Source organism: Pelodiscus sinensis, chromosome 27 (genome assembly GCF_049634645.1).
Source record: "Pelodiscus sinensis isolate JC-2024 chromosome 27, ASM4963464v1, whole genome shotgun sequence".
Lineage (NCBI taxonomy): Eukaryota > Metazoa > Chordata > Testudines > Trionychidae > Pelodiscus > Pelodiscus sinensis.
In genome coordinates this window covers 17,204,986-17,232,851 of record NC_134737.1, presented here as the reverse complement: position 1 = coordinate 17,232,851, position 27,866 = coordinate 17,204,986, and the positions used below count along the sequence as shown (strand labels likewise).

General features: G+C 46.7%; 1 protein-coding gene across 4 annotated transcripts; it reads right to left on the bottom strand.

The window, feature by feature from the left end:
- Positions 1-413: 413 nt before the first annotated feature.
- On the bottom strand, positions 414-27,866 carry STK38 (serine/threonine kinase 38). 4 transcript variants are annotated; one of them, XM_075910576.1, is made up of 14 exons: positions 27,618-27,866; positions 25,540-25,675; positions 23,063-23,114; positions 22,787-22,909; positions 22,034-22,117; positions 18,953-19,076; positions 16,813-16,967; positions 14,365-14,467; positions 12,810-12,871; positions 6,923-7,040; positions 6,512-6,635; positions 5,319-5,414; positions 4,919-5,013; positions 414-3,763 (listed from the first exon to the last, which is right to left on the bottom strand). In XM_075910576.1, exons 2-14 carry the CDS (start codon positions 25,668-25,670, stop codon positions 3,633-3,635), a joined length of 1,398 nt encoding a protein of 465 aa, XP_075766691.1. In that variant the 5' UTR covers positions 25,671-25,675; positions 27,618-27,866; the 3' UTR covers positions 414-3,632. The 4 variants fall into 4 exon arrangements, with proteins under 4 accessions (XP_075766691.1, XP_075766692.1, XP_075766694.1 ...); XM_075910577.1 differs by lacking the exon at positions 27,618-27,866 and adding an exon at positions 27,357-27,515; XM_075910579.1 differs by lacking the exon at positions 27,618-27,866 and adding an exon at positions 27,210-27,342.

Here is a 27,866-nt window from a genome sequence, read left to right as displayed (position 1 = left end):
GTTCTTCTTCACACAGCGCATAGTCAACCTGTGGAACTCCTTGCCAGAGGAGGCTGTGAAGGCTAGGACTAGAACAGAGTTTAAAGAGAAGCTAGATAATTTCATGGAGGTTAGGTCCATAAAAGGCTATTAGCCAGGGGGTAGAAATGGTGTCCCTGGCCTCTGTTTGTCACAGGCGGGAGATGGATGGCACAAGACAAATTGCTTGATCACTGTCTTCGGTCCACCGCTTCTGGGGCACCTGATGGCGGCCACTGTCGGTAGACAGGATACCGGGCTAGATGGACCTTTGGTCTGACCTAGTACGGCCGTTCTTATATTCTTATGATAATTGCTGGTTTTCAAAAAACCCCATCACCATTGGCAACAGACATTCCCCTTTGTAGAAACAACAAACACGCAGCACGACTGCATTGCCTGAAGAGGATTTATTTACACAGCTCAGCAGAACGCCAACATCATCCCACAGAAACACGGACGTTGCGTTTCCCCCTGCTGAGACCCCAGCCCTGGGCAGCGCACGCCTGCCACCCGCTACAATGCGGTGCACGGCCGTGCACCTTCACAGCAGCTTTTCCACAGGGACTTTAAGGCAGAGTTGGGACACAGTGATAAGTGACACTGGGAGAGAGGCGCCAGCAGCATCACAGAACAGTCACACGCAATAGGCCATTTTACAGTGCAAGTCCTTCTCCTGCAGGTCTAGCTGGGAAAGTACCAGGCCTGCTCCTTGGCAACCCTCATGTGCTCACAGCTTTACACAAAGGCCCAGGGCATCGCCACCGCCTGCCGCCATTTCTCAGCTCGCGAGAACACGCCCAGGCTGCTCACTTGCTAACGCCAGACACGTTTTCTCTAGCCGCACAAGGACAAGGCTCTGACTCTGCTAGCAGAGGCTGCTCTTTTCCTACTGCTGCTAACAACGCCCGGCACAAAGGGCACGGCTTGATGCCATTGTTGTAAAGGGAAAATTGCCACATTTGACACTTGGGGGAGATTTCAAAGTCGCTGACCATTGACAGAAGCTAGGCGCCTACGGCTCAGTCAGTCCATTCCAGCACTGTGTGAGCCGCCTCCAGCCCGGGGAGCCCGTTTCCACAGGCACGTCAGCGCGGGAACTTGCTGCAGTTGGGGGAGGGGAAGGGTTCACATCCCCTGGGTGGGAAGTGGCCATGTAGAGGTGGCCTAAGGCACTTGTGCCTTGGAAGATCTCCGCCCTTCCACTCAAGGACTACGCTGGGCAGCGCCCAAGCGAGGGTCACTTCAGAAATCAAACGTGCACCAGTGTTCCAGTCTTGTAGATACGCTGTCCGAGCGCCCCGCTGCACCCATGCAACTCCCTCCTCGGTATTTGTACAAACACCATCCCTTCCGCCTACAACCGGCGCATCAGGCAGCTGCCAGCTAGCCATCTCAAAAACCCTTGTTCCAACACCGAGAGTTTGAGGGGTTCTCGTCTATCATCACGATTTAAGGAAGCAAATGAGCTGGATATCTGTCAGGAATTGCAAAACACTTTTCAATAGTTAAAAGTGCCAAGAGCTCCTAACTTCCCAAGAACAGTTTATAAGGCAACATTTTCAAATGGGGGAGGGACAGAGCTATCCTACCACATCAAAACATTTTATAAGCAGTATTAAAGGATGCTTTGCTGGCTGGCAAATAAAGACCCTAACTGATAGATATCTATTATTTTACTTTGCATAAGTCGTCCTATGAATAATCCCCCATGTCCAAAGATCATTGTTGTCAGAGTAAAAAACTACTCTCAAATGAAGGACTGAGTGGCAGAATTTAGTATTTACACATTGCTTACAGCAATGCACTGAACCAGTTCCTACCACGCAGAAATACAACAGCACAGACTATGGTTTCTGGACAGTCATTAATAGCTCCAGCACTTACTGAGAGACAGTGTGTTACCAAGTTGTCACTAACAAGCTTACTTAACCCGTTAGGTATAATACATGTGCTCGCATCAAACTTTCATTCGATCTTTACTCTGTGACCCCTCCGTCTAAGACAATCAGTGGATCATTCCCTAGTGCAGCCATTCAACATGCGATTCCATGACACTCCCAGGTCACCTGGAGACACTGATCTCACTTTTCCAAACAGTTGTTTTCCATGTTCAGCAACATCAGTGTCGAGTAGCAGGCCCTTACACTGGTCAGACTGATATGCGCTGGTTACAAAAACACTGAAGACTGGCACCAGGTGGGGCTGGGGCTGTTCCTTTCGCGTGCTGCTAGGAACACATCGATTGCACCTCTTTTTTAGCTAACTAAATGGCGTCCCTGCACATGAAAAAGAATCCTCCAAATTAGTCTGACCCAGTTCAATAGCTCAGAGACATTTGGACAAGGGAAGGCACTTTGGGGCTCTCATGCATCCTAATTACATGGGAACATGCTTTCATTAACTACATCAGGCAACAGTCAGAGACATGGCAGGACCTACGTCCCAGACGCTGAGTGCACGCCGTGTCTTAGCCATGCCGTGGAGAGGGACTTGGAACTACTTAGGCCACTGTCAGGATCAGCAGAGGAGCCCTAGACAGAATTTGACACCATTGCCATAACTTGCTGCTTGACGCTACTGCACACCATCAGCAAGTCAGCAGCAGCGTCTCTGAAGCTGATCGAAGCCCGTAGCTGTTAGAAGTGACCATGAGATGACAGCAGCAAGTACAGAAAACCCCATGTCCTGCCCCGTTATACTCAGGATGCTCATCCCCAGAGCAAATGGATTTCCCTCCCCCAACTCCTCCAAGACCACCGCCACCCCCCTCCTTTTCCAGGCTGGCTCCTGTTATCGGCTAGGTTTCTACTCCTCGACAACAGCCACTGGTCTGCGCGGAGGTTCTTCGCCACAACACTTGAATGTTGTTCACGTCCATGGAGCAAGTTCCACCAGGAGTGGCCTGTTTCTCTTGTCACTTCTCAGGAAAAGCACAAAGTGCTACACCACTTTTTTTTTTAATGTAGAAAAATATTTAATGGCTTGAGGGTCATCATCTTAGTACCAAAAGTAAAGTGCACGACAGCTGGAGGCTACCGATTGAGCTGAAAAATGCTCTTCACAAGGTTTTTGAGTAGCATTGTAAAAAATAGCACTACAAACCTACACTTAAGGCAATACACGTTTTGTTTTTCTACTAGATAAGTTACTGGACAGTTTTGTGCCTCTCAAGCTTTAATTATTGCTTTATTTCCTGTGCTATAGTTCTTAGCATTAGGAAAACAGTGCTGGCAGCCCTGGCAGATTGAGTAGATCGCTCAACCCTGGACTGGTGAACTAGTCTGTAAATACCAGGTGCTTTGGGATGTTAGAAAGTAAAGGCTTTCTTCTCTCTCGCCTCCTGCTCTAATGGACTGGACCATCCAGCAAGGAACTGAATGTGAAAGAGATGGACTTGCTCCCGAAGCAGGAAAAAATATCCGCCTGCATCAGAGGTGACAGGAGAGTTCGTGGATGTTTTCAGTGGAGCAGAAGAAACAAATCCAAGTAAATAACAATGGTGTGTAATATACGGGGTCCTGGAGAACTCTTCAGAGTTCATAGCCCTCAGGAAAGGGCATAATCCCAGTACAGAGAAGCATGCTCCAAGGCTCAGAAAGAGTTCCAGGGCTCTACTTCCCTGCTTTCATGTACGATGGTATCGCCCCTCGGGCCGTCAGCCCCTCGAATCGTTTGTAGGTATAATTGATAAAGACCCAGTCTTTGTTCTTGTAGTCACTCTCTGGATGGTTACTTGTGGCCACTGGAAGACAAAGCGATACAAGGATTAGCTTCTGTAGGTAGACCCGCTCAAATCCGGCAACATCCGGCATGATATTAGTTAACCGGCTGTCCGTTCATGGGTGCGGCCAAGTTTCCCGCAGTTACAGCCCCCAGCCCCGGCCTTTTGTCGCGCACTGTTCTTTAGCTCTAATTGACCCCACACGCCGTCTCAGAGCCCACCAGCAGCAGCAATGCTGGTGATGTTGCTAGGCAACAGTGCTTTGGCAAACTCTTGTTTGGCACTGGCCTGGCCCCGGGGGTTCTGCACTGGAGAAGTTCATCCTACAGACTCAGTATATGGGCCCCAGACAAAACTGCTGGTGGGAAAATCCTGTTTCCTGGTTTTCAGTTCTGGACAAAAGGGAACTGGTGCAGTCCGCTCCAGAAGGGGCAACACAGACTAAGCTGTGGGCTGCTGCCGCTGAATTTGCCTTTGCGTCCCATCTGCTGCCAATGGGAGCAGTGGAGAGTGGCGCAGACCGAGACGCCGCTTCCCACCACTCCCACGGTCCGAACAATCCGCAGCCAACAGAAGCCACGCTCACCCCATTCCTGCAGCGGCGCAGGTAACCATACAGGGGGCCCACCAGAGACCAACCCTGCAGACTGGATCCAGCCCTGGGCTGTCACTTGCCCACCCTTGGTCTCCAGTGTATTAAAACCTCCCATGTTCACAAAGGCCCAAGTCTTGCTCCAACGACGCAACGCCTGGTGGAACGGATTGAACAATGTGCCCCGAGAAGCACTGCCACACCCCAGCTATGCTTTGCCAGGGCAGTGCCGCGGGTCTTACTGGGGCAGACGAGGAGGGCTTTTTAACCCTTTATACAAAACACATGGGTACAGCTCTCAATGGCACTTCCAGGAGGGCTTGTGGGTTTAGAGCTGAACTTCCCGCAAATTATCCTACCTCTAGCTATTGCACCAAACACAGAGGCTGCTCCCACAAGCCCTCACCTCCCGGCAAAGCCAATGCAAGTTCGGTGTGTGAAGGACCTGCAGGACTGGGCTCACACTTCGTCAAAGTTCCCATTCACCATTCCCCCAAGGGGACTGAGGGCTCCTCACCAAGCTGCTATCAGAACAGGAAGCCTAGTTATCTGAAAGAGTGACGAGATGAAGGGGAGCTATTTACCTGTTGGTTTCAGGATATCCGATTCGGGGAATTCGTCAAAGTTGGAGGTGTCATCAATGCTTTTAATTTCTATTGATATTGCAGCAGGTCTCTCTCTGCCAAGAGCAACAATCTCAACATTAGCTTAAGGCAGGCAAGGAATCTGTTCCATTTCTACAGGGACTGGGAACATCTGGGTATGCCTGAACCTCAGGGAAGTTCGGGGCAGGCTCTGAACTTCATTACTGCCAGGCACGCCTGGTTCCCTGCATGCTCAAGTCAGAGCTGCTCATTCTACTGCCACAGCCTGTAGCAGCACTTCTGACAAACTTCACAGTCCAATGTAATTAGACCACTGGGCTGGAAAACTGAATGACGCCTAGCTTCCCGGAGGAGGCTGAAGTGTCTGGCAACATCTTACCTGATGTGCTCCCAGTCGACCTCTTCAAAGAAAGGGTTACCCTTGATTTCTTCAACACCAGGTGCACCGATTCTGTGCTCCCATTCACAGCAAAATCTGTGAAAGGATGTATGACAATAGCAACATGTTCTATTTAGAAACGGAGTCATTTTGAACCCAAGTTAGAATTTACGTTTCAGAAACTGTACCACAATGATACGGATGAGAGCTCTTATTTCAAGAGCAGTGCAGGCTCTGTGTTAAGGAATGTTAAATGTAAATTCCTATATTTTATCCCAGGCTTGCCCTTTTGCCCAAGACCAGCAGAGGACAACAGTACACACAAAGCATGTCCGTTTCACTTTTGGATTGGGACCAGATTAAAAGCTCTGGAGAAACATTAGGTACACAGGTAAGACTAAAGAGCAAAACAACTACACGTTCTCTTTGAAAAGCCCAGCTAAGTTTATAAACCAAACTCTGAACGCCAGTGTTTTCAGACGCCCCTGCCCATTGTTGACGATGTTGGGCCCAGGACAAAGTTTGAGGAGGGTGGGAGGGAATGTATTCCTGGAGCGGAGTCTGGGTGGTGACAGCATCTCGTGAAAGCACAAAGGCTGACAGGAAGCGTGACAGGAGTTTGTCTGGAAAGACTGTTCAATTCCCAAGGGAACTTAGATCACTCATGAGAAGCGTCTCAACTGCACAGCACGGAAAAGCAGCAATTCTGACCCGCTGCCCTAAGCAGCGTGAGCCTCTGGCAAAGACTTCCTCTGCCGGCCTGCCCAGAAAAGGTGCCTACAGCCGAAGAACAACTCAACATGCTCAGTCTGTGCTTCCTTCAAGTGGAGATTCGGTTTCTGCAGCAGTCAGAGGCACAGGAAATAAGGGGCCAGGGCACAGGGGAGGCAAGAGAGCTAGGAGATGATGTGCTCCCAAACAAACTTTCTACAAAAGCCTCCGCTGCTGTAGCTGTTTAAGGGCTCCAATTTAAATGACAATGAAGCAGCCTGAATCTGAGAAGACATTCCGTTAGCCATCTTCCCAGTCAGTGGATCGGGGACAACTGTCTCACCTCACACTACAAAGCACCAGTGCTCTTGCCGGACACGGTGTACGAGGGAGCTTTCATGAAGCGCGGACCATAAGAAACTTCGTGACATCAGACCCCACGCTCAGCACTTGGGCAGCTGCAGCCACTGACTTACTGGTACCTTAGAATAAGATCCTTTGCTTTCTCAGAGACTGGGACTTCGGGGGGGAAGGTCAGAGTCTCTTTCCAGTTCATCACTTTCTTATACGTTTCTTGAGGGGTCTCAGAACAGAAAGGGGGATAACCTGAAAGAGAAAAGGCATTTCAGGGTAATGTGACTACGACGCTTCAATGGCACTTAGAGCTACCAAGGAAAGCAACCGGGGAGAACTGCATTTGGATTACAAGACAGAAGTTTTAAAAAATGCAGGTGAACAGCAAACTGAAGACGATTAGACAAAGGGAAAAAGGACACAAACATTCTGGTGCGTCAACACAGATAAACAAAGCTATGAAAAAGCGAGCACTGACACTGCTACTGCGCGGGGGGAATTTCACACCACCCCTAGGTTTGTGCGTTGCTTGTGCTCACCGATCAGCATCTCGTACATGATGACCCCAAGCGACCACCAGTCACAGAGCTTGTTGTAACCCGTCTGCATGAAGACTTCAGGCGCGATGTAGTCTGGAGTTCCCACAGTGGAAAAGGCCTGAAACGGAACAGCTGCAGTTACACGTTTTGAGAGCTCCCGCCTATGGAAATGAGGGTTTGCACTAGCGGAATACTTTGTGGTCGATGCTAGGACATAAGGGAACTTGCAAAGCAAAGTTGTGCCCTTCCTTCAAGATGGGAATGACAGAATCAATGTGCTAGTCCTTCCTCGTTAGCAGTCTTGGACATCCCTCTTTTTCCTGAAGGACTGGAATCTTCACCCGACCAGAGGTCTTGAAGAGAATACGCACACAAGACTTATTCAAGCCAAAAGAGGACTCCTGATCTGTAGGCAAGATCTCTCCTGCTACCAGGGTACCAGTCCAGTGCCAGCAGTAACACACTACCGCAGGGGAAGAGCGCAAAACCTAAAAAATGCTGCGGCTCTGTTTTTAGAGACGATTTACCTTTAGAAACCTTTTCATTGAGATTAAGACAGACACAGCACACTGTTTAAAAGTCTTTGTAGGGAAAGCTCTTTCCTCCCTTCCCTTTGGATGCAACAAAGCCAGATAGTGACGAGGATGAGAACAGGTAACTTACCTGGCAAGCATCACTGGGGAACAGTTAACAGTTACCCACGAGCAGCCCCCTGCCTGGGGGTTGACGGGTCCGGCCTGCCCCCATTTAATCAGTTAACATTTCACCAGTTACTGATTATACGGGATTTTGCATCCCTAACAGTGACCAATAACTGCAATGCATATTGCAGGATAGTCCTAGTTCACACTGGAGACTTTGGCTTGTTCCTCTAGCTTTAATGCTGCAAACTAGCATGTGATGAATGCAAATCTAATCCTGAAGATTCTCTGCCAGATCTAGTTAGGCTTGGGCACATCAAGAAAGATGTGGAGAAATTGGAGAGGGTCCAGAGAAGAGCAACGAGAATGATGAAAGGTCTAGAGAACATGAGCTAGGAGGGAAGGCTGAAGGAATTGGGTTTGTTTCGTTTAGAAAAGAGAAGATTGAGGGGGGACATGAGAGCAGTTTTCAGATATCTAAAAGGGTGTCACAAGGAGGAGGGAGAAAACTTGTTCATCTTGGCCTCTGGGGATAGAACAAGAAGCAATGGGCTTAAACTGCAGCAAGGGAGGTTTAAGTTAGGAACTTTCTCTAGTGTCCAACTGTCAGGGTGGTCAAACACTGGAATAAATTGCCCAGGGAGGTTGTGGAATCCCCATCTCTGGAGATATTTAAGAGTAGGTTAGATAAATGTCTATCAGGGATGGTCTAGACAGTGCTGGGTCCTGCCATGAGGGCAGGGGTCTGGACTCGATGGCCTCTCAAGGTCCCTTCCAGTCCTAGTCTTCTATGATTCTATGTTATTGTTTGTGAAATCTTCACAGTGAAAGTCACAGCTATATGCCTCAACCTGCTTTTTCCATTTCTCTTAAGGCCTCACAGTCTGGCTATGGGCTAACAGTCTGCCCAGGAGTAATGTTACCTTGGAAGTGGCAAAGAACTTGGCTAGTTTAGCCATAACGGCACCAGAAAAAGCATCGAGCCTTGATAGCTCTCTAGCTTAATTGGAAAAGTCAGCAGCATACTACAGATCAACAAGCTAGAATGAATTCTCCCGTTTGAAGCCCAGCTGTACAGATTTCAAACAAACCAACCAAGCAACCACACTAATTAGCTCTCGGAGTCAAAGGAGAACACAGGCAGAGCCCAGCAGCAGGGTAGGGGCTCTCTAGTTTATTGTACCGGATGGGGAAGTCAATTATTAGGTACATAGAAAGCTGTGTTTGCGGGGAGCGGAAGAACCGTGTGGTGACTTGCCTAGTGCGAAGGCTGCGGGTCTCTCGAGACACCTACCGAGCCTGATGGGTAGTGGGGGGGGAGGAGCCTGCGGTCATGGTACATATAGCAACCAATGAGAGGGAAGGATGGGAGAGAGACCCTGGAGGCCACACTTAGGCTGCTAGGAAACAGACTGAAATGCAGGGTCCCTATGGGAGCGTTCTCTGCACTGCTTCCAGTTCCACACGCAGGGCCCCGGGGCAGGCAGAACTGCAGGAGGGGTTTAGATTGAGTAGGAAGTTGGGAAACTTTGGGGAAAGGAGGAGCCTGTCCAGGAAGGTTGGGCTTCCCCTAAATCACAATGGCACCAGATTGTTGGCACTTAACGTTACATTCGTTTAAAAACTAAGAGCTGAAGGAAAGCCGACAGGTGCAAAGGAACACGTGGGACAGACAGACAATCCTTACGGGAGGATCTATTAATATTCTTTATGTCCTAGTAAATAGGAGAGGATGGAAGATAAGAGATGGGTAAGATCCCATGACAAATAAATAGTCAAATGAAGAAGAGTCCCATTCAATCACATCAAGAAATGGCAGGCCAGTAAACAGTAACAAGTTTTTAAAGTGCTTAATACAAAGGTTAGAGGTCTAAACAATAAGACGGGGGAACTAGAGTGCCTCGTATTGAATGAGGATATCGATCCAATTGGCATCACAGAAACGTGGTGGAATGAAGAGTCAATGGGACACAGTCACACCAGGGTACAAAACACATCGGAAGGACAGACCAGGTTGTGCTGGTGGGGAATGGCACTATAGGACAAAGAAAGCGTAGAATCAAATGAAGTAAAAATCTTCAGTGAATCAAACTGTTCCGCGGAATCTCTGTGGACAGTAATTCCATTCTCCAATACTATGAATATAGCAGTGGGATGTATTACCAACCACCTGACCCGGATAGGGATAGAGACTGTGTAATGCTAAGGGAGATTAGAGACGCAATCAAATAAAAAAAGCTCTGTAGTAGCGGAGAATTTCAACTATCCCGTATCGACTGGGTACACATCACCTCGGGACAGGATGCAGAGATAACGTTTCTTGACACCCTAAATGACTGTGTCTTGGAGCAGCTGGTTATGGAACCCACAAGGGAAGAGGCAATTTTTGATTTGTCCAAAGTCAAGCACAGGATATGGTCCATGAGAACCGCTTGGAAAGTGACAATAATGTAATAACATTTAACATTCCTGTGGTGGGGAAAACACCTCAGCAGCCCAGCACTGTGGCATTTAATTTCAGAAAGGGGAACTACACAAAACTGAGAAGGGTAGTTAAACAGAAATTAAAAGGTACAGTGACAAAAGTAAAATCTTTGCAAGCTGCATGCACGCTTTTCAAAGACACCATAGAGGCTCATCTTAAAGGTATACCCCAAATTTTAAAAACACTAAGAGAATGAAACAAGTGCCACCGTGGCTTAACAACACAAGAAGCCATGAGAGAGATAAAGAAATCATTTAAAAAGCGGAAGCTACATTCTAGTGAGGAAAATAGAAACTATCAAATGAAGTGTAAAAATATAAATTAGGAAGGTCAAAAAGGAGTCTGAAGAGCAGCTAGCCAAAAAAACAAAAGGTAATAGCAATTTTTTTTGAAGTACATCAGAAGCAGGAAGCCAGTTTAACAACCAGAGGAGCCCTTGGATGATCGAGATACAAAAGGAGCACTCAAAGACGATAAGGTCATTGTGGAGAAACTAAATGAATTCTTTGCACAGCTGAGGATGTTAGGGAGATGCCCAAACCTGAGCCATTATTATTAGGTGACACATATGAGGAACTGTCCCAGATTAACACATCATTGAGGTGGTTTTGGAACAAATTGACAAATTAACAGTCACCAGGACCAGACAGCATTCACTCAAATGTGAAATTTCAGAACTACTAACTGTGATTTGTAACCTATCCTTTAAAACAGCTTCTGTACCAATTGGCTGGAAGATAGCTAATGTGACACCAATTTCCAAAAAGGGCTCAAGAGGTGATCCTGGCAATTACAGACCGGTAAGTCTAATGTAAGTACCAGGAAAACTGGTTGAAACTATAGTAAAGAAAACAATTGTCAGACACATAGATGAACACAATTTATCAGGGAAAAGTCAATATGGTTTCAGTAAAGGGAAACCATGCCCCACCGATCTACTAGAATTCTTTGAGAGGGGTCAACAAGCATGTGGACAAGAGGAATCCAGATATAATGTACTTAGATTTCCAGAAAGCCTTTGACAAGGTCCCTCACCAAAGACTCTTAAGCAAAGTAAGTTGTCATGGAATAAGAGAGAAAGTCCTCTCATGGATTGATAACTGGTTAAAAGTTATCCCAAAAGGTTGTTTAGGAACAAATGGTTGGTTCTCCGAATGGAAAGAGGTAACTAGTGAGGTCCCACCAGGGTCCGTCCTGGGACCAAACCTATTCAACTTATTCATAAATGATCTGGAGATTGGGATAAACAGGGAGGTGGCAACATTTGCAGATGATACCAAACTGCTCAAGAGATTTAAGACCAAAGCAGACTCTGAAGAGTTTCAAAAAGATCTCCCCAAACTAGGTGACTGGGCAACAAAATGGCAGATGAATTTTAATGTTGATAAATGCAAAGTAACGCACATTGGAAAACACAATCCCAACGGTATGCATAAAATGATGGGGAATAAATGAGCCATTACCACTCAAGGAAGAGATCTTGGAGTCATGGTTAACAGTTCTTTGAAAACATCCACTCAGTGTGCGGCAGCAGTCAAGAAAGCGAACAGAACGGTAGGAATAATGTAAAAAAGGATAGAGAATATCTTATTGTCTTTATATGAATCCACAATACGCCCACATCTTGAATACTGCCTGAAGATGTGCTTGTCTCATCTCAAAAACAGTATCTTGACATTGGAAAAAGTTCAAACAACAGCAACAAAAATGATGAGGGGTTTGGAACAGCTGCCAAACGAAAAGAGATTAAGACAATTGGGACTTTTCATCTTAGAAAAGAGGAGACTAAGAGGGGATATGATTGAGGTCTATAAAATCATGATCAGCGTGGAGAAAGTAAATAAGTAAAAGCTCCTGTAACATAAGAACTAAGGGTCACCAAATGACATTAATAGGTAGCAGATTTAAAACAAACACAAGAAAATCAACCTGTGGAACTCCTTGCCAAAGGATGGTATGAAGATCAGGGGTTAAAAAAAAACAAAAAACTAGATAAATTCATGGAGGATAGGTCCATCAATGGCTATTAGCCAGGATGGGTAAGAATGGTATCCTAACCTCTGTTTGTCAGAAGGTAGAAATGGAGTGACAAGGGAGGGATCATTTGATAATTACCTATTCTGCATTCCCTGTGGGGCACCTGAAGACAGCACACTGGACCAGATGTACCTTTGGTCTAACCCAGTAAGGCTGTTCTTATGTAGATCTGTCAGGGTATTTCAGAGGAGTTTTCTGAGAGCTTTGAAAAGAGCCATCATGTAAATCTGGGGTGGGCAATAACTTCTATGGGGGGCACTCCATTAATTTGGTAAGTGGTCAGGAGCTGCACTCCTCCATGATATCAGAGGAGAAGGCGCGGGGTCTGGCCTGGAGGTTGAGTGCAGAAGGAGGTGTGGGGTCTGGGAGAGAATTGTGACCTGGGCTAGGGGATTGGGGTGCAGGGGTTTTGGGTTGTGACCTAGAGCAGCGGTGCAAGGGGGGGCAGAAAGTTAAGAGGAGGGACTGGGGTGCCAGGTGCAGGCTCTGGCCAAGAGGTGCTTACCCAGGGGGACCCTCAAGCAGGCTCTCTGCCTTCTGTGTCCCCGCACACTGCTCAAAGTGGCTGGCTGTGGGGGCCACGCGCTCTGTGCACTGCAAGCCTGTGGGATGCGGGATGGTGGCAGCAGACCCGCTTTCGCCTGCCCCCGCAATAAATGCTGGTCATTTGTTCTCACAGCTGAGCCCTGAGATGCAAGTGATCTGTAGGCAGGTTTGCACTTACCAGCTGACGTCTGTTTCTCTTCCACGTTTCTGCTTTCCTTTTGGAATTCATGTTCTGGAAAGCTAGAGAGGACCAGAGCACACAGGCATCAGTGCTGTTCACTTCTCTTTTCTCTTCCACTTGCGACACAAGATAACGAGCCTTGCTTGGAGTTGTGCCAAGAGGGACAGAGGGCCTCCTAGCTCACCAGCAGCTACCAGAGCCTGCCACTTGGCAGTCTAGGCTGCATTCTGAGCAGTGCAGTTAGAACTAGGGATGTAAGCAATTAGCTCCTCAACTAGTCGCTTCTCCCCCCAACCCTGCTGCCTCTATTAGAGGCAGCGCTGGGCACGGGGGGAGAGCAGGGGCCAGCTTAAAAGCCAGTTCCCTCCAAAACCGTCTCCACAGGGGGCAGGGCATGAGCGGATTCCCAGCTTGTGCCCAGTCTCAGATGCTGCACCTCTGCCTTTTAAATGCGTTAAGAGCCTACTGGCTTTTAACACATTTAAAAGGCAGAGCCACGGCAGGGTTAGCTCCCAGGGCCGGGAGATAGCCCCACTGCGGCTCCCCTGCTTATCGACCAGTCGATGGAAATTCCATTGACTAGTCGATTAAACTACATTTATCATCCCTAGTCAGAACTCTGGGAGCACTTCCATTACACAGCCATGTTTTAAAAGGTCCTAACTCCCCGAACAAAAAGATTGCTTCACGATCACATCACTCAAAGGACCAGGCTCTGATCTCAGCTGCATCTCTGGACATCTGGAATAAATCCCATGACGCCAACAGAGTCAGCTCAGCATTAAAACCATGTAGAAGAGACAACATTCCAGCCTCCTCTCGCTTCTGTGACATTCCAAACAAACCCAGTCACACATGGGAAACGCTTTTGCTTCTGGAAGGTAAAATAACTATTTCAGCATTTGAGGGCCGTCTAGTCAGGCACAGCTACCTGAAAAGGCTAGACCGGGTCCCTAGGCCAACTGCTTTGTAAAACCTTGTGTCTGCTGGCAGCCATGTCAGCTCTGGTCAGACGTCTGGTATTCACAGCGCAAGCTCTCCGGCTGCAGGGCAACACCAGAACAGGAGGGAAAACAGGCCACCATTTTCCTGGCACCCATCTCTTCTCTGTGCAGTTAGCTCAGCAGAGAAGTTCTCAGACAGAGCCCTGAAGCTTCCCAACACTGCTCTCCTATCCTGCCTCACCCATAGTTTGAGGGGACCCTGTAAAGGGTGGAGGGGTGTGCAGTCTCCAGCTCAGACACGCCAAACTCTGCCTGCTACCACAGGGTCAGCAAGTGCTCCTGGGCCCCAGGACCCGGACTGGGTCCCACCCACAGTGGTGTCCATCATTTGCATCACGCCTTGGGATGCAAACCAATGGGCAAGATGGAGCTCGTGGGATGTGCACTCCCAGGAGTTACTGTCTCCACGGTGCGCCACCTAGTCTGGAGCGCAGCTCCTATGCCATCTGCCAGCAGTCCTTGCTGACATGCATGCAGCGAGCCTGCCGGGTAGCAGAGCAAGGGTGGGCTCAGGAGACCGGAAGGAATTCCCATGGAAGAGAACTTACTGAAGTCGCTAGGAAGACTGTGGTTCAAGTTTCTGTAGAACTCCGTTCGGTGAGCCTTCTTTAGCCCAGTGCAGAGACCAAAGTCGGACAGTTTCACGTGGCCCTAGAGATGCACAGACCCAAAACACAACGTAAGGCCCACACCCAAGAAAAGCGTCATTTACCCACTTATGTCCTCTGACAAAACACTGAGCAGATCTACTGCCTGCCCGAAACGAGGTCTTGAACAAGCCAGTAATGTTCCCAACAAGCATTTACTTCAATGGGAACTGAAGGCCTTTAGCACTTTGCAGGATTAGCCCCATTGTCCATTGGCTTCGTGCCATTCAATAATGAACACCCCAGGTAAGAACAGCCCCTCTCCCCCTCCCCCACCACACACAATTACTTTGGGCAGTTGTTGAACTGGTCTTATCCCCAGTGCAAGGCAGCAATGACTTACAACGCAAAGTTCTTTTCAAGCCTAAAAATATCATATTAAATCCTAAAGGCACATGACACTTGTGATCTGCTCCAATCAGAGCATTTCACTAGTTTTGGAATTAACCGGATTTCAAATGCTTCTTGCCAGCAGATTTCTCACGGATGAGATAAGCAGACAAACAACATTGTATTGAGCACTAGAAAGGAATGGAAATACTCCAGCTTACTGGGACCGAGCGACTACAAACACATAAGTGAACTGGTATCCTGACCAGTTCCGAGAGAGATTTCGAGAAGAGCTAATGAGACCAGAAGCCCAATGGACCAGCTACACCCCCACACTCGGGGTAAGCATGCAACTGAACAGGCATGTAACCGCATGAAATGTTAGTGGTGACACGACTCTTGGATAGTCCCCAGGGGTGAGGCCGGCAGCCAGTGTGCTCCCAGCCCCATTCCTGGGGAGGCCCCTGCCACCCTATGCTGCTGCTTCTGTATCACAGGCAGCAGCGAGCCAGTTCACCGGGGAGCCAGTTTAAAAACCAGCTCCCCTCATGGACCAGCTGCCTGTCACCTTGCACTGCTGCCTCTGATATACTACTGCCTTGGACCCCTCAAGTCCAGGGGCTGCTGCTGCAGACCAGCCTCCCCTGCCCCACTACCCCGTTCTGCTGCCTGTGACAGGGGGCAGGTTGGAGCTGATACGCACAGGGAGCTGGATTTCAAGCAGGCTCCCCATGCGTGCTGGCTCCGTAGACCCTCCTACAGAGGCAGCGGGGGCGATGGGAAGGCAGGCAGCACCACAGAGCTGGTGCTGGGGGAACTAGCTTTTAAGGCGGCTTCCTCAGCACCAGCTCCTGCCTGTCCCCCTCTCACCCCTCTATCAGAGGCAGCAGGATGGGGACGAGGCAGATCTGGTGCTCATGGGAGCCTGCTTAAAGCCAGCTCCTCACAGGCTTATCGGTTATCGTGTAGTCGACTGCACGTAGACATCCCTAGTGTAAACACACTGCTCGACATTTGGTGAGCACATGCAAAGCGGATGTCAGACCCAAAGGAAATCTCAGACTAAGGAGGCAGAAATGAAACCAAAAGGATGGTTTGAAAACAGCTCGGAACAAGAGAGCACTCCGAGACTAAGGTTCTGGCCTTGGAAGGCTGGAGATTTTCTGATACCCACGTGTCACCCAGCGATTAAGGCGGGTGGGCAATAATTTGACACAGGGCCACTCCAAGATTTGGTAAGGGGGCAAAGGCTGCACTTTTCTGGGGAGGGGGTGCAGAGTCTGGGTACAGAAGGAAGCTCAGGGGAGGGGACTGGGATGCAGGAGAGGAGACGGGGTCCGAGAGGGAGTTTGGGTGAAGGAGGTTGTGATCTGCACCCCAACCCCCTCCTTCACCCAAACTCCCTCTCAGACCCTACACCCTCCCCTGCATGAGGAGAGGACTCCGGCCTGTGGGAGGAATGCAGGCTCTGGGAGGGAGCTGTGACCTAGTGAAGGGGGGAGTGCACAGGGGGTGCCAGGTTCAGGCTCTGGTTGGGAGGCATTTACCTAGGCAGCTCCCGGTCAGTAGCCCAGCGGGACCCTTAGGCGGGCTCTCTGCCTACCTCAGCCACAGGCTCAAAGGGCTGGCTGCTCCACGTGGCTCTCTGTGCCACGTGTGGTGGGGCTTTACGTGCTGCCCCCTCCCCAGCACTATCTCTCAGCTCCTACTGGCTGCGGGGAGGGCAGCGTGTGAAGCCTCTCCCCTGCCACCCGGGTGCATGGAGCAGCCAGCCAGCTTGAGCGGCAGTGGTGGCTCCGTGCCTGAGGATCCTGACGGGGAGGGGTGCAGGCTGGATTGAAAGGCTTGGCGAGCCGCCTCCTGCCCGCCCCCGCATGAAGGGAATCACTTTTATTGGACCCATCTCATCAACAGAAACCAGCCCAATACAAGATTTTACCTCCCCCACCACGTCTCCCTCAAATCCCAGGACCAACATGGCTACAGCAACACTGCAGACAGCGGTTAACACACTTGTACCTTACTGTCCAAGAGAAGGTTATCTGGCTTGATATCCCGGTGGATAAACCCCAGCTGGTGAATGGAATCAATGGCTAGCACAGTCTCCGCTATATAAAACTGGGTCTCTTCTTCTGTTAGCGTGTCTTTTTTCATCAGCAGGGTCATCATATCGCCTAGACAGAGTCAGCCGCACAAACAGCAGAAGTCAATACCAATGACAATTACACTCTAGCCTCTTAGTAACACACATCAACACTGACACAAGACATTTTACCTCTCGGTGAATTTAGACAGCTCTTATGAAGCAATTCTCATTTCTACACTGTGGATCACAAACACCCAAGGAATGCATCCAGACATGCACATAGTTCTTCATTCTGCTACAGTCAAGCCTAGTGGTGCTCAGTAGTTTGTCAGCTGATAGCAATGAGCCAATGAAAATAAAGCTTCCATAAAATGCAAGCTCTCTGGGGCTAGTGCTATGCCTGAGAACTCAGGTTACCAGCCCAAGGTAGCACGTCTCCCAATGTAGCCTAGATTCCAGGCAGCATCTTCTCTCGGTGGTCTTACAAACAGCGCGATCGCAGGCCAAGAACTGGAGCTAACACAGAACAATAGCTTGAAGTGTTCTGTGATGTCAAGTCCCATATGAAGAGACATCAAAAAGACGGGGTCTTTTCAGCTTAGAAAAGAGATGACAAAGGGGAGATATGATAGAGGTCTATAAAACCATGAGTGGTGTGGAAAACTGAATATGAAAAAGTTATTTCCTTGTTCCCAAAACATAAGAACTAGGGCTCACCAAATGAAATTAATAGGTAGCAGGTTTAAAACAAACACAAGGAAGTTTTTCTTCACGCAGCACACAGTCAACCTGTGGAACTCCTCGCCAGAGGATGTGGTGAAGACCAGGACTTTAACAGGGTTCAAAAAAACTAGATACATTCATGGAAGACAGCCATTGATGGACCTATTAGCCAGGATGGGCAAGGATGGTGTCCCTGGCCTCTGTTTGTCAGGGGCTGGGAATGGATGACAGGAGAAGGATCACTGGATGATTCCCTGTTCTGTTCACTCCCTCTGGAGCACCTGGCATTGGCCACTGTCGGAAAAGAGGACGCTGGTTTGGCCCAGTGTGGCTGTTCTTATGTTCTTAGATAGGGATCTGTTGGCGGCAGGTATGGAGACAACCATTTCTGAAGAAATGCAGTAGACCCAACTAGTTTGTACTAATCACCAAGAGACCCGCTGAAATTCTGTGTGCACAAGTAGATACAATTTCAAAGGATTTGCCAAATGTCCTTTGCTTATTCTGATCATTTTAGTCTAGTTTTCATTAATGGTCATAACATTATTTGGTACATAATCAGAGTAATGGACAGAGGACGAATCACTTAACAGCCAGTCAATTAAGCCATCACAGAGAAGTGAAGAGGGACAGTTGCGAGAGTGTAATCTGTTGTGTGCTATTTAGCAAGCCTGGTACAAAATCAAATGCATTAGAGTCTATTTGAGAGTTTCTGTCTGAGTTATATAAAACATCCAATTGGTGAAAAGCTGAATTATCCACATAGAAATGTCCCTCCAAGCAAAGTTAGTTATGGACACCCACACCAGATCTGGACCTCAAGTAAGAAAGCTACAGCCCGAAGCACATTTAGCAAGAACAGGCTGCATTATTACACAACAGCAGGTCTGAAGTCATTCTTTTGCTTTCAATTATTGCATGGTAAGTTTTCAGTTGTTAGTAAACTGTAGTAACGTCAGCACTCTAGACTTACCCTCTTTATTTTCCACAAAATAAAGCTTTCCAGGTTATTTGTGATGCCAGCCAATGACAAGAAAAGAGCTAGAAAACTGAAAGCTTGCTATGATTTTAAGAGGGCAGGTGTCAGACTGAAGTAAGGCTGGGCAAAACATCTAGGTCAAGTTTTTAAACAGCCGTACCCAAGCCCAAGGCACCGACAGTTCAGTACAAGCCTGATCTTGCAAGGTGCCAATCACTCTCACTCCCCAATGACGTCACCTGGCATTAAGAATGGCACGGCTCCCTGCAGCGTCAGCCCCAACACAACACTGGGTGGCAATTCCACATGTACAAATATATGCAGGGTTTGTTATAAAGCGAGAGGACAGCCACAGAACAAAAGGAAATTACCTCCAGGCAGGAACTCCATAATAAGGTAGAGGTTTAATTTATCTTGAAAACTATAGAACATTTTCACAACCCACAAGCTGTCCGCCTCCACTAGAATGTCCCGCTCTGCACGAATATGGCCAACCTAGGGTATATGGATGCAGATGGTTAATGATTATGTTTATTACTTGTTGTTACTTGCATTTATCTCACACACACAATTCAAACTCTGTTTTCAGGGGGATTCAAAGGCTGACTATGCAACTGTCAGGTCTCTACATTAAGACTGGAAATATCATGGATCAGTACCTTCATCACTGGTTATTTTCATGCATTAAAAGAGTGTGACAGGTTTAGACAATTATACCTTTGGAATACTGCAATAGGTTTATAAAATATGTTTAGGAGAATGACTAGGCAGAAACGATACTAAAGCTCACTGCCACATGCTTGTTTGGAATATACCTACTGAACAAATTCCTTGGGATTTTGACTCCCTCTGGCCCCTCAGGGCATAGAGTGAAGAGTTGCCATGTTCAAAGATTCCAGCTGTAAAGCTTATGGCAGGATTTTGTTTTGAGACGTCTTCGGTAGACCTAAGAACTGACTGTGTAACTGTTCACCAATGCAAGCAAAGGGTTCATAATATGACCCTAGTTTTAACAGCAAGTGAAGGAGGCTTGATCCTAGAAACACCACCACAAGTAGTGTTTGCTATAATATTTAGTCCAATTAACTGCACTCAGCAGGACTCTTTACAATAGCGAGCACCACGTCGGCAAGGTCAGGTCCAAAAGTTGTCTTTTTCCTCATCCATTTGAGCAATGGATCACTAACACCGCAGGGTGCGACTCAACCCACAGCACACAATTATTCACTAAGTTTTCATGGAGAAAACTCATCTCATTTTACCCTAGATTTCCATTTACATATACACCTACTGTGCCTATAAAAAACGGATCCCCTGCGAGCCCAGCTGTGGCTAAGGTAGTATGGAGAAGCTTTTTTTTTCTTCCCCCAAGCTACCTGCTTTATACCTGGACTGCAGACAAACAGAGCACTTCAAAGTCTACTATTGTTACTTCCTCAACCTTCACAAGGAAGAGAGAACCTTGACTGAATTATAGATATGATGAACATATACATTTGATGTTGAGGTACTTATTATACAAGACAAACTACTTACTGTTTGGGCTAAAATATCTGCTATATTAAGAGCACTAACAGTTAACATCTAATAGATGAGACATGGATATTTCACGACCAGATCTACTAGTTCCACAAGAGAGACTGGGAGTCAAACCCAAGTCTCAAAACGCATCAATGCATGCCCGCACACCCAGCACTGACTTTCAAAGTTGCTATGTAAAGACAAAGAAGTCAAGAGTAATATCCTATTTTTAATTAATACCTTTAAAAGACAAGAGTGAATTCAGGAAGTGATGCCTACAAATCATTACTTCCTATGGACTCCAGTGACAAACAAGTATTGGTTAGTTCAGACAGTAATATTCCCAGAAGTGCTATCAAACATGTTACACGATGTTCAGAGATTGGCATTCATATGGAAAGTGCCACCCTTTTGGGAGTCCTGAGAGTGGGTCTGAAGGATTCGTGCTGTTCCAGCAACTGAGATTTACAATTAAATCCATTAGACCAGGTAAATCAGGAGGAAATCAGACTTGCAGTCAGCGGGCACTCTGAAGATTGTACTGAGAGTTCACGTACAACTGATGTCAAGTGATAACAGTATCACATCAAGTACAAAAGTGTTCCTCTACTCTGTTTAAAAGGAGGAAAACTGCTGTTTGGAAAAAAAAATAATTTTTCCAGTTAGGGTGTGTTCTAACAGCAGAGCTTAACTCAAAATAAGCTATGCAAATTGAGCTACGTCAATTGCATAGCTTATTTTGAAACTGGGAGCATCTACACAGCACTTATTTCAAAATAGAGCCCTCTTCCTCCAACTGCCCTTACTCCTCGTACAATGAAGGTTACAGGAGTTGAAGTAAGAAGTCCTCCAGCTTGACAGTATTTCAACATTATTTCAAAATAGTCCGTGTCTACACAGCAGGCAGTTCTTTTGAAATAATGCTAATTATTTTCAAAGACTGTTGCTGTGTAGACGTACCCTTACGGACTAACACAGCTACCCTCTAATGCTGTTTTGAAGACACCTTGCTTCTCCAAGTATTCAAATGAAAACAAAATTTTCAGTCCTGCTTGGTATCAGACCAGAATGCTTCTTGCCAGTACAAACTGCAACTTTCATCAAAAGATTGACAGAGGTTGCAGATATATATCTTTTTTTAATGCTGGTTTAAACACATGAATACATATTACTACATATTTACAATTAGTTACCGATACTGTGTTTATCTGTTTTTAAGTGAAAACTATATTTTTCCTCATAGAATCCCAGGGCTGGAAGAGACCTCAGGAGTCATCAAGTCCAGCCCCCTGCCCAAAGCAGGACCAATCCCAACTAAATCAACTCGGCCAGGGCTGTGTCAAGCTGGGACTTAAAAACCTTTAGGGGTGGAGATTCCACTACCTGTTAGGTAACCCATCCCAGGGCTTTCCCCCCTCCTAGGGAAACAGTTTTTTCTAATATCCAACCTAGACCTTCCCCACTGTAACTTGAGCCCATTGCTCCTTGTTCTGCCATCCACCACCACTGAGAACAGCCTCTCTCCAGCCTCTTTGGGACCTCCCTTCAGGAAGTTGGAAGGCTGCTCTCAAATCCCCCTTCACTCTTCTCTTCTGCAGACTAAACAAACCCAAATCTCTCAGCCTCTCCTCCTAGGTCATGTGCTCCAGCCCCCTCAGCATTTTGGTTGCCCTCCGCTGGCCCCTCTCCAATGCATCCACATCCTTTCTGTAGTGACTACAAAAGTTATATGGTTTTTCAGTCTTCAGAAAGAATAACAAGCTTGAAATTTTCAAATCCAAAGCAGGTTGGATAGTCGGGGGAGAGAAATACATACACCTCAAAGTTTTTAACCCACTTTTATCCTGAGTTTGTAATGAAGCAGAAAAACAGATTTTTAAAAGAAAGAGGCAGAGCTACCAGAATTGCTATTTGAAATTAATAGTAATCACCTGCTCTTTTTCAAGCATGTCAGCTTTGCGTAGTATTTTCATCGCATATACGTGCCCTGTGTCCTTCTTCTGGACAAGCCGCACCTGCAAGTTTTGCAAAAATATGGAGTCAGAAATACATCCTTATCACCCCAACTTTTCCAGATTTCTTTTACTGTACTCTGAATATTATACCCCAAAAGCAAACATGTCACTTCTAGTCTGCAAAGCAGAATCAGACCGTAAAGATAAGCAGCATCCAGTGGCTTAAGGAATGGTAAGCCCTAAGATCCCGGATCATTATACAAACGATGACTTGAACTTCATGGTCCAAATTCAGTTTAGTGACCAAGTTCTAGGTCATGAAAAACCTTGTAAAAAATGCCCTCTGGTGTGCAGTTTCAGTTATCACCACAGCCTCAAAAACCAGTATCCCAAGATCAGCATGGAGGCAGACTGGCACGGCACCTGTACTGCTGCTTGTTACATCAGTTCTACAGCTAGAGGGGCCTGAACACCAAGACTGCCAACCAACCCCCTTTCACCAGCACTTTGGTCCTTTACATATGTGGATTTATGCTTTTTCATACAAATTAGCCATGACAACACAAAGACAGGTGTAACTGAATGTTAAACTTTAAACAAGTACTGTGCAGTGATGATTATGTCATTTGGCTTCAAACTGTACTGTTGTGACCTTTTAAACAATCTTTTCAAAGCATTCCAGTCTCTATAATACTATTACGGTTTTATCGAGCAATCAGTTGTTCTTACCTCTCCAAATGCCCCCCTGCCTATTACTTTTAAGGACTCAAAATCTTCCAAACCAAGTCTTGTTCTCTTTAAGCGAAGAAATTCTGTTTCCTTTCGGGCATGTGCTGACCTCCTGATTCTCTTCTAGTGTTTGTTTTAAAAAGAAAACAGACAGTTTATGAGAATCCATAGTAAAGGTCCCATCTGGATCATAATGAACCAATTAGAAAGGTCACCAACAGCACGACTATAGGTTAGTTATATTATCTACCCAAAAGCCTTGTTCGGTGTTCATACCTCTTCATCTTTTAAACCTTCCTCTTCCATCACTTTTTCTAGCTTCTTCTGTCTGGGGAGGGGGAGAGAGGAGAGAGGGGAAAAAAATCATATTTAATTCTTCAGAAAACCCAACAAAAAGCAAACCTACTTTTAACACCAAAAGAGAGTGTGGTCTAGAACTAAGAGCCAGAAAACTAGGAATCTGGATGTTCCTGCCTTACCCAGAGTTGCACCAGTCAGCATGAAAGTCTAACCTCTCTGCCTTGATTTATTCGTCTGGTCAAAGGATATGATACTTGCTTACATCATATGGGCATCAATGTTTATTCAAATACTTTCAAATGCTTGGCGAAAAGCCAATGTGGAAGCCTGAAGATTCAGAGTATATAAAGATGCTAGTCTCTCCAGATTTATACTCAAGCCTAACTTTCCAATAGAAGTCTAACTTCACCACCTGCCCTCTACAACTCTGCTCATCTAAACCAGTGTGCCTGAAATCTCACATGCTTTATTTGCCACAAAAAGGATCTGGTGACTACACATGCCGACGGGGCTCGGGAAATCTGAGTTTGGTTCCTGTCTCTGCCACTAGTGCCCAGCGTGACACTAACAAATCACTTAGTTTCCCTGAACCTCAGTTCCCTTTCGTAAAACAAGTAAAATAATTCTCTGCCTCCCCAGAGGTGTTGAAAGGATAAACTCATTAATGGCTGAGAGACATTCAGCTATCATGGAGACGGGAGCCATATTTGTACCTAAACCGATACTAATGGATTTCTCCTTCAAAATATTGATATACATTTAAACCCTTAATTCCACTCTGTTCTTCCTTTAGGAATATAATCTATTTTTGTTAACATTTAGCACTGGCCAGTGCCATGAAAAATTCCTACGTTAATCATGTTCTCAGCTTCCCTCATGGTCCTGGACTTGATAACCTCTTGAAGTTCCTTCCAGTTCTAGGATTCCCGATGGCCTTTGCAACATTGTATTGTACTAATGCACCAAAGAGTTCCTGTTCAATATGCAAGTCATTCTGTGCAAGATCCTTTTCCAGCCTCGAGTCGCCACTAAGCAAATGTGGGGGGTCTGATAACATTTTAGCCCAGCATCTCTATAACGTGGCATACTGAAACTGCCCTCCCCTTATTTAGGCCCCCAGGAAGTACAATTTGCTCACCATCTCTTACGTACACACACCCCTCACTCAAATACCAAATGTGAGTTACTTGGCAGGACCAAGCAATGCTGAAGCTTTTTCCAGTGTTGAGCATTTACAGATAAGAGAAGAAAGGCTTTCTGAAAATTCTGGCTAAAGGGCCTATTCTTGGGCGGTGCTCACCACACTGAAACGTAACTGAATTCCATGGGCGTTTAGGATGCTCAGCACCTCAGAGAAGCCGACCCACAGAGAGAAAAGAAAGGTTTCCAAGGATACTTAAGGAATTCATTACACCCAGTAGCAAAGCCTGTTAGTCCTGTTGCACCTCAGAGACTAATACAAATATATGAGTTTCTGGGGATGAGACCCACTTCAGAGGATGATAAAGATGCTCATCTGAGCAAGAGGGTTTTGCTCACGAAAGTTCATACTCAACATACCTATATATTTTTTATATATTTTGTTAGCTTCCAAGGTGCTACAGGATGACTCGTTTTTAACGTTACAGACTAACATGGCTATCCCTCGGAAACTTATCATCAGATGAGTTGAAGTGCAAATAGCACAACTGAAGATATATTAAAGCAGCACAAGAAGTACTTGTCATTTGTAGGACCCGTGTTAATGAAGCTATGGTTAATGCATTACAAAGCCAATTTCTCCTGCCTTTAACATTCATTTTCACATCAATAGTATGAACGCTCATGAACCGATATATTTTTGTTAGTCTGTATGGTGCCACAAGATTACTTGTTGTTTTCAAAGCCAATTAGTTAGTTAAATGACTGTTTAAACAGCAGTTGCTTGGTGTCTTTGAAGAGGTGAATTTCCCCTTATTAGATGGCTGTATCAAACTGATATACAAAATTAAGCTGAATCCACATGAGTTCATAAAACTACAAGAGATGTCAGAAAGGAATAAAAATACCAAGGAGCAATAGTAGGAAGAGTAAATATTTGTACAGACAGGCCTCCTACTTTACTGCTTACATGAATCTAAGGTAACTATAAAATTGGTTTCCCCTCGGCTATATTAAAATCTCAATGTGTCTATTTGACTCTATATTTAAGCTTGAAAATGTTTCACTGATTTCATCAAAGCAGGCTCAACAAAACAGATGTTTTTAATTGCTCAGCAATGGAATAATGGACTTAGGAACACACAATCAGAACAGTATTTTCTTTTAATTGACAATAACATCCTCTGTGTCAAGCATAACATTTGTATTCATAAAGCATCATATGTAAGCATCATATCTGACAAGCTTAGATGAGCGAGCTGGTTACCAGCAAGGCCTATGGTAACAATTCTCCTCTCAACTGGGATTATTACCTCATTTCCCGTTCTTCATGTTGTGCTATCAGATTGCTATAGAAGTTTTCTAATGTCACTTTTGTCATTGTAACTCGCTCTTTGGTGTGGTTACTCATTGATGAACAGGGTGTTGGACCCGTCATTGCCATGGCTCCTGGAAAACAAGGGAGAAAAAGGGGGGGGAATACTACTAATGACAACACAACATGGAAGCAAGAATTCACCAAATAAGTGACACTCAGCTACATTAGACATTGGAATTAAGAATCCAGAGTGAAGTTAATCTTTACATTAGTTTTAATATCCAAGTTCTAATAAAGAGAACAATTATGATAGATGAGTTGTCTAAACTGTGCGCCATCGGTGAATTAGAATGAGTGTAGGGAAGAGGGTTACAAAATAAAAGGTACAAAAACAGGAAGCCTGACTTGAACACCACTCAGGAAGAGGGAAGGAAACTTGACAAATACGATGCCTCAAAAAAAACCACAGTTTAGGCAGCATTGAAAATGTTTTATACTTCTCCCAATCCATTCTCTTCATCTCCTAAAAATGTTAGAGATGAAAACGCCCACCCTTAAGACACCCAATCAGAGGTTCCTCTTCTTTTACACTTGGAGAAATAGAGCATCTCTAAGTCAGTAACATGCAGACGAAACTTACCAGAAATCAAAATATTAACAAATGGATGTATGGAGCCATTGAAGACAGACAAAAATTTGCTGTTTTCGCTGTTTTTACAATTAGGCTTTCCTACTCGACAAGAAGTTTCCACAAAACAAACTGCCAAAATCCAGATAGAAAACTACCTCTAAACAAATATGAACTTAAAAAATAGGCTTTTTTCAGTTTACAACATCTACATCTTAAATTAGTTTCTAAAAATAAAGTTTAAAGACATAACACCAAGTCAATTTTCTCTTAGGTCTCAAATTCAGGGCAAAACTTGGGTACCCTTGCTTATTTATTGCAAGAAAAAAATAAGTAAAATGCAATGTATTTAAAATCACAAGCTCTTTGACCAATTTAAGACTGTTTTCTCATTGAGGTTTTAAGACAAACATTTTTCTCATTCATAGAGATGTAGGTTTGTTACAGTGCAGAAAAAGAGTTGTGCATACTGTGACTTCTCTGTTTGTCCATGAGGCTTGAGATGGGTTACAGAGCTGGGGCAGAAGAAAAGCCTAGGAGAAGGAGCTGGCAAAGGAGCTCACCTCGTATTCACCCACAGCAGCATCTCCTGTGAGGCCGAGTCCAGCTTCCCATTCTGGGACTTAAAATCTAGCACTGAGGGTAGCAGCACAACTCAAACATGCCCTGCTGCCTCTCCCGCAACTACAATGAAAGGAGGCAGGGCCACACCAGAGCAAGTGGTAGCATAAGTCCATTTACCAAGTCACAATATCTGCAGCAAGGAGCCTGGCTCAGCTCCACAGCACACAGGAGGCACTGATGCCTATCCCTGGTGAATGCAGGCTAAGCTTTCTTCCCAGCCCCCTACCAGGACAAGAAGCAACGGGTTTAAATTGCAGTGAAAGAGGTTTAGGTTGGACATTAGGAAAAACTTCCTAAGTGTCAGGATGGTAAAAGGCTGGTTAGTCTTTAAACTGCTACACAGTCCTGTGTTTTGTTTTTGCCTAGGGAGGCTGTGGATTCTCCAGACATTTAAGAGCAGGCTGGACACACACCTGCCAGGGATGATCCAGCGGACCCTGCCAGGCCGAGTGTTTGGTGGGTCTCCCCGGGCGCACAGCAGCTGCGGACCCTTCACTGCCAGTTGGCAGCGACGGCCCCGGGAGTTTGTTTTTAAACACGAAGCAGCCCCCGGAACTCACCGGCCGGGAGTCGGGAAGGGGCCTCGCGCCTCTTCAGCCCTCGGATCCGGCCCGCTCCCCAGCTGCGCTCGCCCCCGACACAGCGGGCAGGGGGCGGGGCAGGGGGCGGGGCGATGCGGGCGGGAAGGGGGGCGGGGCGATGCGGGGCAGGGGGCGATGCGGGCGCGCGGCCCCGCTGTCCCCACGGGCCGGGCCGGGCCCCGCAGCGCACGTGCCCTGGGCCGGGGGCGCAGCTGCCTGAGGGGAGGGGGAGGCACTTACGGGGCGCGAGGGAGGGGGCGGCGGGGTCCCAGCCCCTCCTCACGGCTCCTCGCTGCGGGGGGGTCGGGTGCGTCGCTATCGCGGCCCCCCCAGCGCTCCTCGCACCGCCGCTCACGGAACGGACGGCGACTCGCACGGGACAAACCAGCACTCTGCTGACTCCTCGCTGCTGCGCATGCGTCTCCGCACCGCTCCCTCACCCCCGTTTCCCCGGGACAGGAAGGGCGCATGCGTAAATTCCTGCTTGCC